This window comes from Chinchilla lanigera, unplaced genomic scaffold (assembly GCF_000276665.1).
Source record: "Chinchilla lanigera isolate Chin_1 unplaced genomic scaffold, ChiLan1.0 scaffold00011, whole genome shotgun sequence".
NCBI lineage: Eukaryota > Metazoa > Chordata > Mammalia > Rodentia > Chinchillidae > Chinchilla > Chinchilla lanigera.
This window is the reverse complement of record NW_004955412.1, coordinates 21,434,272-21,449,954: the sequence shown is the minus strand read 5'-3', so window position 1 is coordinate 21,449,954 and position 15,683 is coordinate 21,434,272. Positions and strand designations below refer to the sequence as shown.

The 15,683-nt window shown below is 34.4% G+C and overlaps 1 protein-coding gene across 3 annotated transcripts in view; it reads right to left on the bottom strand.

Annotated features, from left to right (window-relative positions):
* Positions 1-15,683, bottom strand: part of Arhgef12 (Rho guanine nucleotide exchange factor (GEF) 12) — a 153,281-nt gene that overhangs the window by 47,997 nt on the left and 89,601 nt on the right. For all 3 annotated transcript variants that reach the window (XM_013511068.1, XM_013511069.1, XM_005378351.2), the window contains 7 exons: positions 13,501-13,599; positions 12,785-12,834; positions 9,928-9,985; positions 7,039-7,217; positions 5,342-5,419; positions 5,025-5,144; positions 3,300-3,440 (listed from right to left, as the gene is read on the bottom strand). In XM_013511068.1, coding sequence (XP_013366522.1) covers positions 3,300-3,440; positions 5,025-5,144; positions 5,342-5,419; positions 7,039-7,217; positions 9,928-9,985; positions 12,785-12,823 — 615 coding nt within the window. In that variant the 5' untranslated portion in view covers positions 12,824-12,834; positions 13,501-13,599. The remainder of the gene's footprint in view (positions 1-3,299; positions 3,441-5,024; positions 5,145-5,341; positions 5,420-7,038; positions 7,218-9,927; positions 9,986-12,784; positions 12,835-13,500; positions 13,600-15,683) is intronic.

The following is a 15,683-nucleotide window of genomic DNA, read 5'->3' as shown; positions in this document are numbered from 1 at the left end:
AAGAAAGACAGGAAGCTTATAAATGACAGTCTAAAATGACTTATCAACCAAAAGTAATATGAAATCTTTGGATCCTGATTTTTAAAAAATCATAAAAAGATCATTATAAAGCAATTAGCATAATCAAACTACACATTAAGAAAATAATAATTCTTAAGGTTTGATAACCGTATTATACTTATATTCACCTGATAAAGACACATATTAATGAAATAAAGCCTTGGGTTTACTTAAAGTACACCAGTGTTGGAGGAGGTGGAGAATAGTAGCTAGAGACAAAACAGGTTTGAGTGCATGCTGACAGATGCTGAGGCTTTATTATGAGGACATCACAGGCATCATTAAGCTATTCCTCTCTTGATTACATCTGATACTTATCCAACTACACACTTTTTTAAAAAAGTCATTCGCAAACTGAAAAGCAGGCAGATGCTCTGAATTTTAGATATTCATGTGTGATCAAGGTGCTTATCTTGACAGAACTGGTATATGGAATTATTTAAAGACTTCACCAAGTAGCCAGGCATGGTACCACATGCCTGTACCATCAAGCACCCCGGGAGACTGAGGCAGGAGCATCACAAGTTTGAGCCCAGGCTAGGCAATATTGCCACTTAGTATATAGCCCAGTGCAAAGGCCCTACAGTTCACTGCCTAGTACTATAAAACAATAACAACACCACCAAAAAATGCCAAGATGAACAAAAGCTGGGATTTTTGATTAACAGTAACTCTACAAACACTACCAGAGGACCATTTTATAAAACTGAGAAAATTTTAAAAATTAGAAGTGTTGATTCAAAAGTTAAGAAGACTCATTCCTCCAAATTTATTGCAGTGCAAGCAGAATAAACACAGAACCTTGTAAATCATAAGCAGCACATTTTTAGCCTCAGTCACTTGTGAGAATTAAATGAGCTTGTTATATATTCAGCAGATATCCTAATCTTGACTTCCTCAATAACCATTTATTTGTTTAGTCTTATTTTCTTCATCTATAAAATAGTGATAATGGGGGCTGGAGATTTAGCTCAGCGGCACAGCACTTGCCTGGCAAGTGCAAGGTCATGAGTTCGATTCCTGGTACTGGGGAAAAAAAAAAAAACAACAAAAAAATGAAATAAAATAGTGATATTGCTTAAGAATATGAGAATTTAAAAAGAATTATTTGTAAAGCACGAGATATAATAACCTCTGGCACAAAACAGGCATTCAGTAAATGTTAACTGCTAGTCATTCAACACACATGTGAATGAGGCTGAGCAGTCTTCTTACAGATATCTCTCTCTTTATTTCAATTCATTTTCTATACTGCTATATCTCTGATGGTGCCTCTCTGCTGTTTGCAAGATAAAGCCTAAATAGTTTATCTATTTATTTTGTTGTCCACTGAAATTCTTACCAAATATCAATTACACATTAGTCTTCATTCAATGGAATGCCTATTGCATACTCACCAATTAACTTGTTATTCAATAAAGTAATATTCTAAGCCACAGATTTTAACCCCATATTCCTCTAAAAACAAGATAAAAGTGTGCATGGTGGTGCATGCCTGTAATCCCAGCACTCAGAAAACTGAGGCAGGATTGCCTTGAGTTCAAGGCCATCCTGGGCTACATTATGAGTTCAAGGCCAGCCTGAACTGCATAGTGAGACCCTGTCTCAAAAAATAAACAAAACACCAAAAAACAAGATAAAATTTAAATGTCTCATGTGTTATCACTTGCATGGATTATGCTTTGGAAACAGAATGCCATAACAGTGTCTGTGCTCTCAAAGAACTTCCTATCAGAACCTTCTGTCTAATGACAGGCAATCCACAGAAACAAAGGTGAAGTAGCACTAAACAAAAAATGAAAGTACAAGGATTCCCAAAAGCAGTACCACTGCAACAAGCCAAACTCAGCCATTTATGGCCTGTATTCAAGTCTGTTTTTCTAAGCTAATCTCTAGCTGTTTCATTTATAACCCTAATACACCAGGTTGCCCCAGAATTTTCACTGCTCTCCCAAAATGTTGGGTGTTTTTACACTTCAGTGCCTTTGTTTATATTCAGAGTAATGGTACTTTGGAGCTAGGTAGAGGTAGATCACCTATTGCCTGGGTAAGTTTGGCAAGTCTATTAATTTCCTTTGGGCTCAGTTTTTTCTTTTATAAAGTTACAACCATAGTACTACTTCATGAAGCTGTTTTGAGAATTAACTAAGGAATTATCAGTGTGTAGTATGTATGACCAATAAAGGTTAGCTATTATAAATTTTTCTCATCAAAATTTAAATTTTCCTTTAAAATCTTTAACCCAATCACAAAACTATCTTTCCAGAAAGTGTCAGATTTTCTATGCATGAAGAACCAAGTTACTGGGCGTATGCCTAAAAAGGTAGCCTGAATTGTGGCACATGTACACCACAGCTTTCACATTTCTTTTTAAAGTACACCTTTCAATAAGAGAGAAACCTTACATTGTCAGCCAGCATTTATAATGTCTATGTGTATACAACAAAAATCACAGTGGTAACATCCCTTCTACATACAAATCAGCTTTATTTCCTATTTTGGTCTTCCAAGAAAACACTAGTCACAATCCATTAACTTGATTTCATGACCCACAGTTAAAAAAATAGTCGCTCCAACTACTGCCCTTCATCATTTTTAAAGAGAGTGATTTAGATCTTTATTGATATCACTACATGCTACTTCAGTAACTCTGAACTTGGCTTTTAACATTCATGTAACTGTGGTACTACATTATATTCAATTTCACATATTTTATTATCATCTTAACAAGTACTGATATTCATCTGGTAGTCTCTGATTAATCAAGAAAGTGCTATTACTAAACCAGAGCTATTAACTGAAACCTATCAAACAGGACTAAGGCTTTTCCTCTTTGTAATGGCAAAGTGCCCCATGATTCAAGACTGAGTCACTCTGACCACAAATGGAATATTAACATGCTCTTAAGATATCAACAGTTGGCCTCTCGGTTCAGTAAAAAAGCACTGGCATTATTAACTTCTCTACCCACAAACAAGACAGCGGCTGGGAAATTCCATTCCTGCAAAAGAAACACTTGGCAATAAATGTCTGAGGGAAAAAGTGAATTGTGGAATTAAAAGCTCATATACAACAGTACCCAGAATTTCTGTTTACCAAATTGCTGTATTAAAGACTGGGATGGTAACAAGCAAGTAAAAATACAACACCTCTAATTTATGTAACTTAAAATCAAATCAAGAAAGGGGCTAAAAGGAAGAACACAATAAGATTCAAATTAAGAACACTTAAATGCTTACATCTGCACTGTCACTACTGGGCCTAGATGTCTCTCCACTGCTCCAGTCAGTCTTGCCCAGGCCATCTCCAGGATCTGCTTCGGCCTCAATGACAGTTAGGGAGTCACCAAAAGGTCTGGAGGGTGGAACTACAGCTCCATCCTAAAACAGGAAACAAACACACACACACACACACACACACACGGGAATGTTCATTACTGACTACATAAAGAAATAGAGCTTAACTATGGTCTACCTGGAAACTGCTGAAGATTGGATACTGTGGTGTAATTAAGAATGCTTAATTAATGCTTTTTACAGTAAAAAGCATAAATAACTACTAATTCTATGATTCTATTTTTTTGTTTTGTTTTTTTGGAACCAGGAATCGAACTCAGGACCTTGTGCTTGTCAGGCAGGCGCCTATAAATGGTATGACCATAAAGACAGGGAAAGTGATATTTTAGTGAAGAAACTGGAAGTTTCAACCTCAAAATATAACCACCCCTCCCAAAGTCTGTTAATTCATATAATATGTCCATTAGTAGAGATCATTACAATATAATTTCTGGGTAACTGCCTTGTAATGCATCTGTGTTTCAGTAAGTCACCATCAATTCTGGGATATAATGCTACAACATAAGTTAGTGCAAGCTTTCAGATCAGCAACCACAGTTTTACTGTTTAAGAATATTCTCTTTGTTCAATAACAACAACGTAAAACTGTCAACCTTATGGAAGCATACTAAATGTGACATAATGAAGACTAAAATAACTTTTTAAAGTGTCAATGAAAAGCACACTAAATCAGAAAATCAGGAGACCTTACATACTTCCTAACCTTGAATGTGTCATTTAACTATCTTTGGACATAATTTTCTTAAACACATCATTTTTTAACTTAAAAATGAACAGATTAGGCTAGATGATCTCACAGAATCCTTTCAATTCTATGAATAAGTGGCTTTTCTTTCAAATTTAACTCAAGAATATTGCCAAATCATCAGGTTTGAGTCATAAATATATAATTTGCCCATTTTACCTGAAGATACAGTATAAAAAACCTTCTGTATTCTACATATGACTAGTATATGTGCGATTGCATGTAAACAAAGAACATTTATACCCCCATAACAAATTCTATTGAAATCTACTTTTAAATTACAATAAAAATATAGTCATTAAGAATATAAATGTGCACTGAAATCCTCAGAATGGGTTTTAATTCTGGTTTTATTACTTTTGAGCTACATGACCTCAAACAAGTTACTTAATCTGAGTTTCTTTGTACACACAAAATGGGGTAAAACAAAAGTACCTAAGCCCAGAGGTTTGTTGCACATATTAAATAAGAGAATGCTTGTCCATGTACTTAGCACAATGCCTGTTATTTTTTAAAATACTATGTTCCTACTTAAAAATGTAACAACGGTCATTCTGTTTTAAGATAGCAGAATGAATCCAAAAAATATATTTGTCTAAATACATTTTTGGAGTTTGTTACATCAAAGTAAAGAACTCAATTGCTTTTAAAATTATACAATAAAGAAAAATGAGTGATATGAGCAAACAATTAGAAGCCCACATTTATTTTTGTTAATCACTATTTCTATAACATCTATACAGGACATAGTGTCCTATGATAGAAAAATCACTTTGAAAAGACAACTGCAACATTCTCTGACACATTCCTAGAAGAAAATTTTCCTGCAAAAAGTTAGGTAGCATTTTTAAAAGTGATGCTACCTGAGCAGAGCCTGTGGCTTTGGATAACTGCTCTTGCAGCTGAGGAATGTGTTTCTTGGCCTCTTGGATCTCTTTTAGCAATCTCTGGGCAGGAGTTCGGTTGTAATCTTCCTGCAGTAACTGAAAAGTTATAAAAGTGTTTTAAGAATTAATTACTTATGTCATGAAAACACAGAAAAACATCCATTATTAATCAATAAAGTAGTTGGTGGCACTGATTACAATTCTACTTGATTGTGATTAGGATAAATACCAATCCAAACATTCCCACTCACATCTTTACTGGCCTGTCAACAGCCCCATTTCTAATTTAGTACCTGCAGTCGTTCTTGTTCTTTCTGTAACATTTTTCTCAGAATTTCTACTTTCTGGTTATGAACCACATTGTTTTCCTCCTAGGAGAAGGTAAAAAATAAACAACAAACATAGGGAGATTAAAGCTAATACAGAGGAAACAAAGTAGACAATCTTCTGTCTCAGCTGCAACTATCAATACCTTCTAGGGTTTTCTTTATTTCTGGCAGTTATGAAGACAAGCTTTCAGTAATACTTAAAAAGATAAATGGTTACAGGGACATCACTGCCCTTCTATTTCAATTTTATTATACTGAGTTCAAGAGAACATGAAATATTGATATTGCTGGAGACCTAAAATTCTGTAAGTACAATAATAATATTTCACATTTTCCTTCTTTGAATCTTTATCATTAATCCCCATGGATAGCTCAGATTCCCAGGTCTCACACCAAAAATATGAAGACAACTCACTAACTCATCTCTTCTTACTTCACAACCCTATAATATTTTACCAATCTAATCTTCCTATGCGCCTATTATAATGATGTCACTCTCTCAGTCCAAAGAATTTTTAGTGAATTCTTAAATTTATCCAGTTACATGTAAATCAGCAAGGCAGTTATAAAAAATATATGGGCAATCTATTATTTTTTAAGCTCATCTCCCATTATATACCTCTGTAACAGGTACAATCCAAATAAAAGTATCAAAACTTATTTGGTGTTTTCTTGGCTCTTCATTTTATATCTCTTATTGTACTGCTTTGTTCTCCACCATTATTACTTACAGTGGTACCTTAGTTTATAAACTTAATTTGTTTTACAACTTTGGAGAACACCGCTGCATTTGTGTTTATGTGGCAAAGATGGCCATGGTTCTGTTTGTCACCTGATGTGGAGTTTGTGAACAGAAAGAAAATTCTGACCAACACTGAAGCATTCATGAACGGAGGTACTACTTGTACAGTACTTGAATGTTCTGTCTTCTGAGCCTCAATTCAAATAAAATTTTTCCATAAAGGCATTCCTCATCATAACTGGATATACTTTCTTCCTCTTTTGAGTCATCATAGAACTTAATTTTTTTTCCTCATAATATCTATAGTCTGCCTTTGTATTATACTTACTTATATATTATTTACTATAGTTACTTATATATTTTTGGCTCAATCTCGGTCAACGAAGATTTATTAAGCACCTATTATATAATCAAGCACTAGAAACACTAAGAGAATAAATAAATCACCCCTGTGCTCCTAAAATATGCATTCTAAGAAGACTAAAGACCTCCAGCATAGGGTATCTTAATTATATTTTTGTGGGTGGCACACTGTTTTACACATGGTAGGTATACATGACAATATAGGTTTATCATTCCAAATTACTATGTAATTTGTCTATTAGGAAGTTATTTTCTAGAATCTTGAATTTGTTTATCAGTTCAATACTTCAACATTCTTTTGTTTATTTGGGGGGATACTTTTTCACATTGAGCTAAATCCCCGATTTTTATAAATTTTACTTATTTTGAGACGGGGTCTCTGTAAATTGCCAAGTTACACAGGCCAGGTTCAAACTTTCATTCCTCCTATCTCAGTCTCCCAGTGTGCTGGGATTGCAGGTGTATGCCACCACACCTGGCTCTTCAAAGCTCTTAAAATAAAGCAAAGGCTCCTTATACAACCAAGCATTTACTATCAAACTTTTCCTAGTCTTACCCCCATGAGCACAGGACTAGTGATTCTCTCCATATTCCCAGATGCTCCAGGTGAATGAGGGGAGGTCATGATGGGAGACATATGTCCAATAGCTGATGGCTCTACTTCAGAATCAGCAAGTGGAATCTGGGGCGACCCAGGGGGGCGTCCCTGAACAGTGAGAGCTACATAGGAACCAGCTTGGGGTAGAGAGATGGAAAAAAAATAAAGGATAGAAAGATAACATTGTCAAGGAACTTTATATAGCATTTACTACTTAATCCAGCAGTTCTAAAATATTGTTACATGAGGAAGTCCTATCATCTGCTAATTCTCCACACAGGGAAAAAAAATACATTATATTTTATGTAAGTGTTTAAAAAATCTAAAAGAACAATGCTACAACACTTTTGGATAGCAAACTACTACTCACAGGATTAGCTATTACTTAAAAGCAAATAAAATTTATAACCCCAAGGATATATTTACTTAATAGAGAGATGGTTAACAATCACCTACTAATAGCTATGGTTCAAGTAATTTCTAAAATGTAAATTTTACAATCTTTCTATTTTAGGATGTACTAATTAGGCAGGGTTTACATAACATTCTGGAATATAACAACACAATTTTCAATTAACTTTACAAAATAAATATTATTAAAATATATTCCATAAAGAAGAGGAAAAGACAGTAAGTAGCAAATTTTATTTGTTTGTTTTTTGAGACAGGGTCTTGCTATGTAATTCAGGCTGGCCTTGAACTCATTATGTAGCCCCGCATGGCCTTGAATTTGCAGCGATACTCCTGCCTCAGCCTCCCAAGTGCTGGGATTACAGGCATGCACTACCACATCTGGCCCAGTCAGTAGCAAATTTTAATTGAAAAATCTATTAAAGTGAACAGAAATTTACTAGACATATTACAAAAGGGAAAAAATCTACACAGCCAAATTTCCCATAATGAGAAAAACTGAACAACAAACATACATTATCTAGCACCAAAAAAAGAGATGTTCCAAATAAACGACTTAGAAATAACTATCTTAAAATGAAACTTTTTTGTTAAACTTTTCAGTAGAACTTTTAAATGTATTTTGCACTTGTTTCCCAATTTAAATTTCCTATACAACTCATCATCAACAACTGAACGGAAGTATAAATATTTCCTAAGGCTTTTCAGACTTACTGGTCCTTCAGAAAGCCGTCACATATTACTTGCCTATGTGATTGCCCCCAGTAGCTTCCTAGCTCCTCCCTTCCCTTCTTTTGCTTCTTCTGAAGAGTAGCAATTTGAAATCACATCTATGATGTCTAGAATAGGTATTAAAAAGTAGGACATGAGAAAACTATTTTAAGACAACTACATAGGTTTCGGGCATGTCAAGTGTGTATCTGTTTTGGATACTTAATGTTTTATACTTAACTTCAAGTTTTTAGTTATGCCCCCAATATTGGACAAGTAATCTACTGCTATAATGCCAACACACAATTATTATTTGTTTAGTTTTTTGAGACAGGGTCTTGCTATGCAGCTCAGGCTGGCCTCGAACTTGCAGCAATCCTCCTGCCTCAGCCTCCCAGGTGCTAAGATTACAGGCATGTGCCACCATGTCTTGTACTAATATAATTTTTAAAGAAAAATTTACATTGGCATAAACCAAAATTTACATTGGCATAAACAAAAAGTAATCTAGAAGGCTAAAGAAATATTCTTACTTCTTATAAACTATAATAGACAACAGGCATTTCATATTAATATAAACTATCTTATTTATGTAGCATGCAAAAATGTGTAAGTCACAACCTCCTTGTTATCCAGGTTTATTCAGGTATGGAAGCTAATTTTGATCACTGTATTTCTTTTAAAATGTGCTAAAGTTAATAACTATGATCAAAATGACCATTTAAAACACTGATACTCTGATAAAAAGCCAAAGGAATTCAGGGTTACTTAATCTAAGCAACAAGGTCAAGAAAGAATTCAGGTTACAAATTTATATTAAAGATGTCTAGCTACTCAGCTGGGCAAGGTGGCACACACCTGTAATCCCAGCACTTAGAGGCTGAGGCAGGCGGATTGCTGTGAGTGCAAGGCTACATAATGAGATCAGCCAGGACTACACAGCTAGACTTCGTCTCAAAAACTCAAAAACAAAACAAAACAAACAAAAAACGTTTGTCTACTCAGTGAAATGAAATAGAATTAAGTAAAATATTAGTGACTCTGCTCTAGCCTACTATGAAAGAATCTGAGGCAAAAGATCATAAATTCTTTTTATTGTATTTCAGTTTATTTTAAACTTTTTGTTTTCTTGTAAAAGATGTAATAAATACTCAGGGCTCCAATAAAGCCAGAACAAAGAAAGAACGGCTGTGTTTTAGGTAACCGTTGTATGACTTTTTCTACTTCTGCTATAACGATGATACTATTAGCCATTCAATAAATGAAACAATTAGAAAATATAAAATATCTTTTGGGAAACAGGTGGGGCTAACAAATAACAAAGTGAAACTGAGGCCCAGGGACTATAACATGTGGTGCTCAGACTTCACCCAACTCCAAGATTTCAAATGTTCACCCATCACCACTTTTAAGCAAAACTCACAGGATAACTGAACACTCCTGTATGCCTATGAAGGTAGGGAAAGCAAGGCCCTGCAGAAGCCTGGCCTGACCATGCCTCACTGCCAAGCTGGTGAAGCACTCTCCACTTTTGACCCTGAAGAGACAAGAGGTGAGTCTGCTTCTCCATGGCTGTTTTTGTGCTACAATGATAGAGTCCAGAAGTAAACTACATGGCCTACAAAGTCTACAATATTTGCTATGTGGCATATTACAGGAAACATTTGCTGATCCTCATTTTAACGGCATCAGAAAACATTCAAAATTGAGAAAACATTCACTTACATTTGATTAGCTTCACCACCTCCAAATGGTTTGAATGAGTCACCAGAGTTCCATTCACCTATAAGAAAATGGAAATAATCCTACTGAGACAATGAATAAATTGACTTCAAAAATTACCATATGCAATATAACCTATTATAATATAATCAACAAGGTTACATTAAAATACCTGCATGCATTTTGAGCCAGGTACAGTGGGGCATGCCTGTAATTCTACCACAAAGGAGGGCTAAGGCGGGAAATAACAAGTTTGATTCCTGTCTGGGCAACTCAGCAAGATACTGTCTCAAAATAAAAAATAAAAGGTCTGGAGATATACTTCAGTGGTAGAGCACCCCTAAGCTCAATTCCCCTTACCATAAAAAAAAAAAAAAAAAAAAAAAAAATTCTGGTTTTTTTTTGTGTGGTTTAAAATTCACTTTTACCTCTATGCTATAAGTTATATCCAGCAACAAAAAAGAATATATAAAGCCTTCATTTAAAGGCAATTACAAAATTCACTTTTACTGCTGTTCTATAAGATATATTCAGCAATAAAATAAACTTGAACACAAAGCAAGACCTTGATTTAAAGGACATTATAACTATTCCCTATGACAAATGATAAAATATGCCACAGAAGACTTACAACTTTTTCACAGTGAAGAACTAGTGTAATTAGGGAAGATACCTTTGCTTTTAATTACCAGTTCACTGATTTGCTAAAATTATAATAAGTAAAAAAAAAATGAAAAATAATCAGTATCCCCATAATAATACTCAATTTTAGTTTCCCAAACATAGTATAATTTTCACAAAGAAAATTAATTAAAACATATTATTCAAAGTCTTAAAAGCTAAACTAAGGTAAAATATCAAGTCATAGCTTTAACATTAATTTTTTTCTCTGATACAAGTAATACTAATATAACATTCAAATACATAAGCATATAAAACAGAAATAAAAGTATATTCATGCTGCCCAGAGATGTCACTATTGTAACTATGACGTTTAATCTTAAGAAATGCTATTCTACCATGCAAATACCAGACTGATATATACATGTACATATTATAACTGCCTTTTTTTCCACTGAAATCTGAATGCCTTTCACTATAGATACATATAGGTCTAATCCACTCTTTCTACAGACTGCAGCTAAAATACAATTTCTCGTACCCATATTCAGATTGTTTATAAGTCTTCAGTGTGATAAAGCCAAAATGAATTTTCCTGTACACATACCATTTCTCATTTTTATGCTTATTTCCTTAAATAAGTTCCTAAAAGCAAAATTTCTAGTCAAAGATGAGACATTTTCTTAAAGCCTTTTGACATGTACTCATAAATTTCTATCCAAACAGATTTTACCTAATTTATACTCAAATTCATGAGAGCAGTCAATTTACTATACCCATACTATGCCAAGTGTGTATTGTCAGTCTTTTAGTTTCCCAGTAATCAAATACGCAGTGCACTCTGCCAAGAAAATGTATACAAAATTCAGGAAAAGAAAAATAGTACGATTTTTTTTTAAAAAACAGATGGTGATACCCTTGTATGGGGGAAACCTAGAGGATGTTGTATATCACAGAAAAACCACTATACTATCAGTCCTTAGAGAAGAAATTGAAAATGTATGTGCAGCAATCTCAATGACCAGGCCACCACTTTTTTTTTTTTTTTTTTTTTTTTTTGGTTTTTCTCCGGTACTGGGAACCAAACTCACGACCTTGCGCTTGCCAGGCAGACGCTTTTGCCACTGAGCTAAATCCCCAGCCCCTCTAAATCCCCAGCCCCCAGGCCACCACTTTGAGAGCACCTCTTGTATTTGAGGGGCCAAAGGTAATTTGTATTAATCTCATGATGTCTCAATATATTTAATTTTAAAATATTTACATCAGTTTTTCTTTTCCTGAAGTGTGTATACATTGTGGGGGCAGGTTCTGTATTTTTTTATTCATCATTTTAACTTCTACTTCTTTTGTTATCTCTGAGGCTGGACATGTCTTCATTAATTGTTATTTACTTCAAATACTATGGCCTTTGCCTGAGGATAATCTTTACTTTTGTATTAAAATTATTATTTTCTTAGTAATTTAAAAGTTCTTATAACAGCTAAGGGTATCCCACTCCATAATGCATTCAAATATTTTTTTCAAATTATTTTTGTAAAATATGTTCATGTTATCTTTTCCAATATAACACTTTGATTTTAGGTAATTAAATTAGTCAATTATTTCAGGAATAATTATTGACCAGTCCACTCTATCTCTACAAATCAGAATTCCAGACATGTACCTGGACTATAATGTTCTCCTAGCACGCATATATCTACGGTAGTGTCACATACTTACAATTAATCCATAATACCTCCTCTCATACATACCCATGTACAGAATACAATTTTTTCTTCATCTAGTGTTTTTATTTTTACAGTGTTAAGGACTGAATCCAGGGCCTACACATGCTAGGTAAGTGCTCACCCCCTGAGCTATATTCCCAACCCTCTTCAGTCTTCTGTCTCTATAAAGTTCATATACAAGAACCATCAGTTTGACAAGTAACAATACAACATCACAATTCTATATGTATATTCTGAAGATAATTTCTTGCAAACAGATTAAACTGGAAAGAAATGACCTTTGTAACAGTGATTTATTCTTCTATACAAGAGCATATATAAATGCATTTACTCAAACCTTTTATTATGTCCTTCAGTGAAGGGTAATATTAATTTAAAACAAATCAAGTGAGTTTTTATACTCAAATGATCCATATGAAATGTGCTGCTTTTCACAAAAATCCACATTTTAAAAATGTAGCTGATATATGTTGTTTTTTAATTCTACCATGAATTCCTAGTCTTTTCCTTACCTTGATGATTCGATCACCTGTCTGTACTCCAGCCCGCATGGCTGCTCCATCTGTATAAGATATTAATTTCTTTAAATATGCTTCATTTGCATTCATTGATAATTTTCTTTAAAAAGACATATCAAAGCAGCTAAAAATATGGGCCATCAAGTCAGACATACTAGTTTCAAATTCTGCCTCTGCCATTTAGTAGTTGTATGACTGGGATTTAAGTGTTTTTTATTCTGGGCCTCAATGTCACCTATACAATGAAAAATAAAAATATCTAGCTCAAATTATAGCACCCAAGGTTAAGGATGTATCTAATATAGGGTAACAGCAAAACATTTACAGTTTTGGCAAAAGAATTTCTATTTTTGAGTCTATAATCATCTGTTTAATCTGTCCCTACCAAAATACTGCTGGTGTGATGAAGAAATGCAATTCTAGTAACATCTGTAAGTGATGTCATATAAAGTATCATGGCCAAGGAATCATGATTTGTAAAGCTAAGAACTGTAAAAAGACAGTCAACTAGAGTACTAGGGTATTAGAGAACTAGAGTACTCTCGTTCATTCCTACAGTAAATTCATTCCAATAGTACCACAGACAAACCTAGTCCCCAGGACCTGCAATCTGTGTAATTATTCCATTTTAAGCAACAGACCTTACTGAAGCTCTCCTATTTTTACTCTATTTACTCCCAAGGAACAAACTGTTTTAAAAAATGCCTTGCCTTCTTTGACAGACTGTACGAAGACTGGATTGTCTCCACTGACTGTCAGCCCAAATCCGTTGTCATCTTTCTGGATGATCACACAACGTTGAACAAGACCTGCACAAGAACCACAGGGTAAAAAGAGAAGGAAGAGAAAATAGAAAGAAAAAGACAATGATCATGTATTAATAATGAACTGTTTTCTATCTGGAGAAACACAAGATAGCTAATCAAACCCACATACAAAAAAAGAGCACTAAATAACACCAAAGAATATTACAGAGTCTTATATACTGGATTCTCATGGGAAACAGGTAGAGTAGAACTGCTCCAAGATTAAAACAGCTGTGGCAAACTGGGACTACTGAAGTATTTGAGATGAGATAGTTAAAAGGAAAGCCTATTCATATCTATGCTATGTACTTATAATATAAAATCCTTCCCCTCTGACTTGTGCTCTAATTGGTATTTAACCCAAGAAAATCAAACATTTTGAGACAGTAGGATAAAAGCCTATGGAAATAGAAATCTTAAACTCAGGAAAACACACTATACAAAGAAAAGAGGGGTTGTAGAGCACCTGCAGCTATTTCTCCAAAAGGGAAAGAGAAAGAGAAGAGTTCAAAAGAAAGAAAAATTGGCTAAAAAAACCCCCAAAAACAAAAACAGAAAGCAGGAAAAGGAAAAACATGGAAAGAAAGACCTGTGAGTTCAACCAATTCTTTCAAATACAGTACCTACCTGATTCCCACAGAAAGTATGCTTTCCTTCTATTTAAGCAGCAAATAAAAATTGTCCAGGCAGTGTGAGAAAGAGGACCACAGCCAAAGGAAAATGAATGACCCAGAGTAGAACTTTAATCGGTCCTGTTTTATTACAGATCAGATCTGAAGAAGCTAAACTCTGTGCTGGCCAGACCTAAGGTATACTTTCAGCTTTGCGGAAACCAAATATTTACCCAAATCACAATATATAAGATGTAAAATAACACAGAGCTAATGACAATTCAAAAAGCTAATGATGACTCAATCTACTTCTGAGTAAAGATTTTATACAAAGGATCATAACCTTTTGCATAAGTCTGATGCACAAAGGGTACTATGGTTTAGATCTGACAGGCTCCCCACCAAAACTTCATGTTTTCCGAGATGGGGCTTTTAGAAGGTGACTGGATCATCAAACATCCATCAAACATAATTCCATCATATTTGTATTGTATTATGAATACTGTCTCCCAGTCTGTGGCTTGCCCTTTTGTTTTCTAAATAGTGTCATTAGAAGAATAGGTATTTTTAATTTTGAATCTAGTTTACCTGTTTGGTTTTTTTTGGCGGGGGGGGGGCTTTTATGTTTGATGGATTTTGCATCCTAGGAGAACTGTACCTATCCAAAGATCCTAAAGATTTTCTCCTATATTTGCTTTTGAAAAGTTTTATTTTTTAATGTCTAGGGCCAAGATCTGTTTTACATTACTTTTTGTGTAGAGTCGGAGTTCAAGTTTCATGTTTTCTAAATGAGGATTAGATAAAAGACTGCCAATAGGCCCACATACTCATGACATGTCATTATTAGCCAGAATATAGAACGTTACAGTCTTACTGTTGCAGTCTTACTGCAACATTAATATAGAATGCTAAGCATATCCTTTGTCTTAGTCACTTTCTTGTTGCTGAGACACGAATTCTGGATTCTATTTTTTTAAAAGCAACTCTACAATTCAATAATGGAAGGTAAGTCTTAAAAGAAACAAAAGATTTAAGCAAACATATCAAAGCCTGGCATGTGGTGCAGAGCTAGAAACCCAGCACTTAGGAGGCTGAGGCAGGAGAATCACCTTAAGTTCAAGGCCAGTCTGGGCTAGTGAGTTCAAAGCTAGCCTGAGCTACACAATGAGACCTTGTCTCAAAAACAAAAACAAAAAACCACCAATTAAACATATCAGAAAGATATACCAGTGGCCAATAAGAACATACAAAGGTGCTTAACATCCGCAATCATCAAGAAAACATAAATTAAAACCACAATGAAAGTACTATTTATCAACCAGAATGACTGAAAAAAGACTGATAATACTACATGTTGCCAAGGATATGGAACAACTGGAACTCCCTTATCATTGTTGGTGGGTATATACAACCTTGTGGCAAAACAGATGGAAAATTTATGAAAGTAAGCATGTACTTACATATGACCTAGCAATT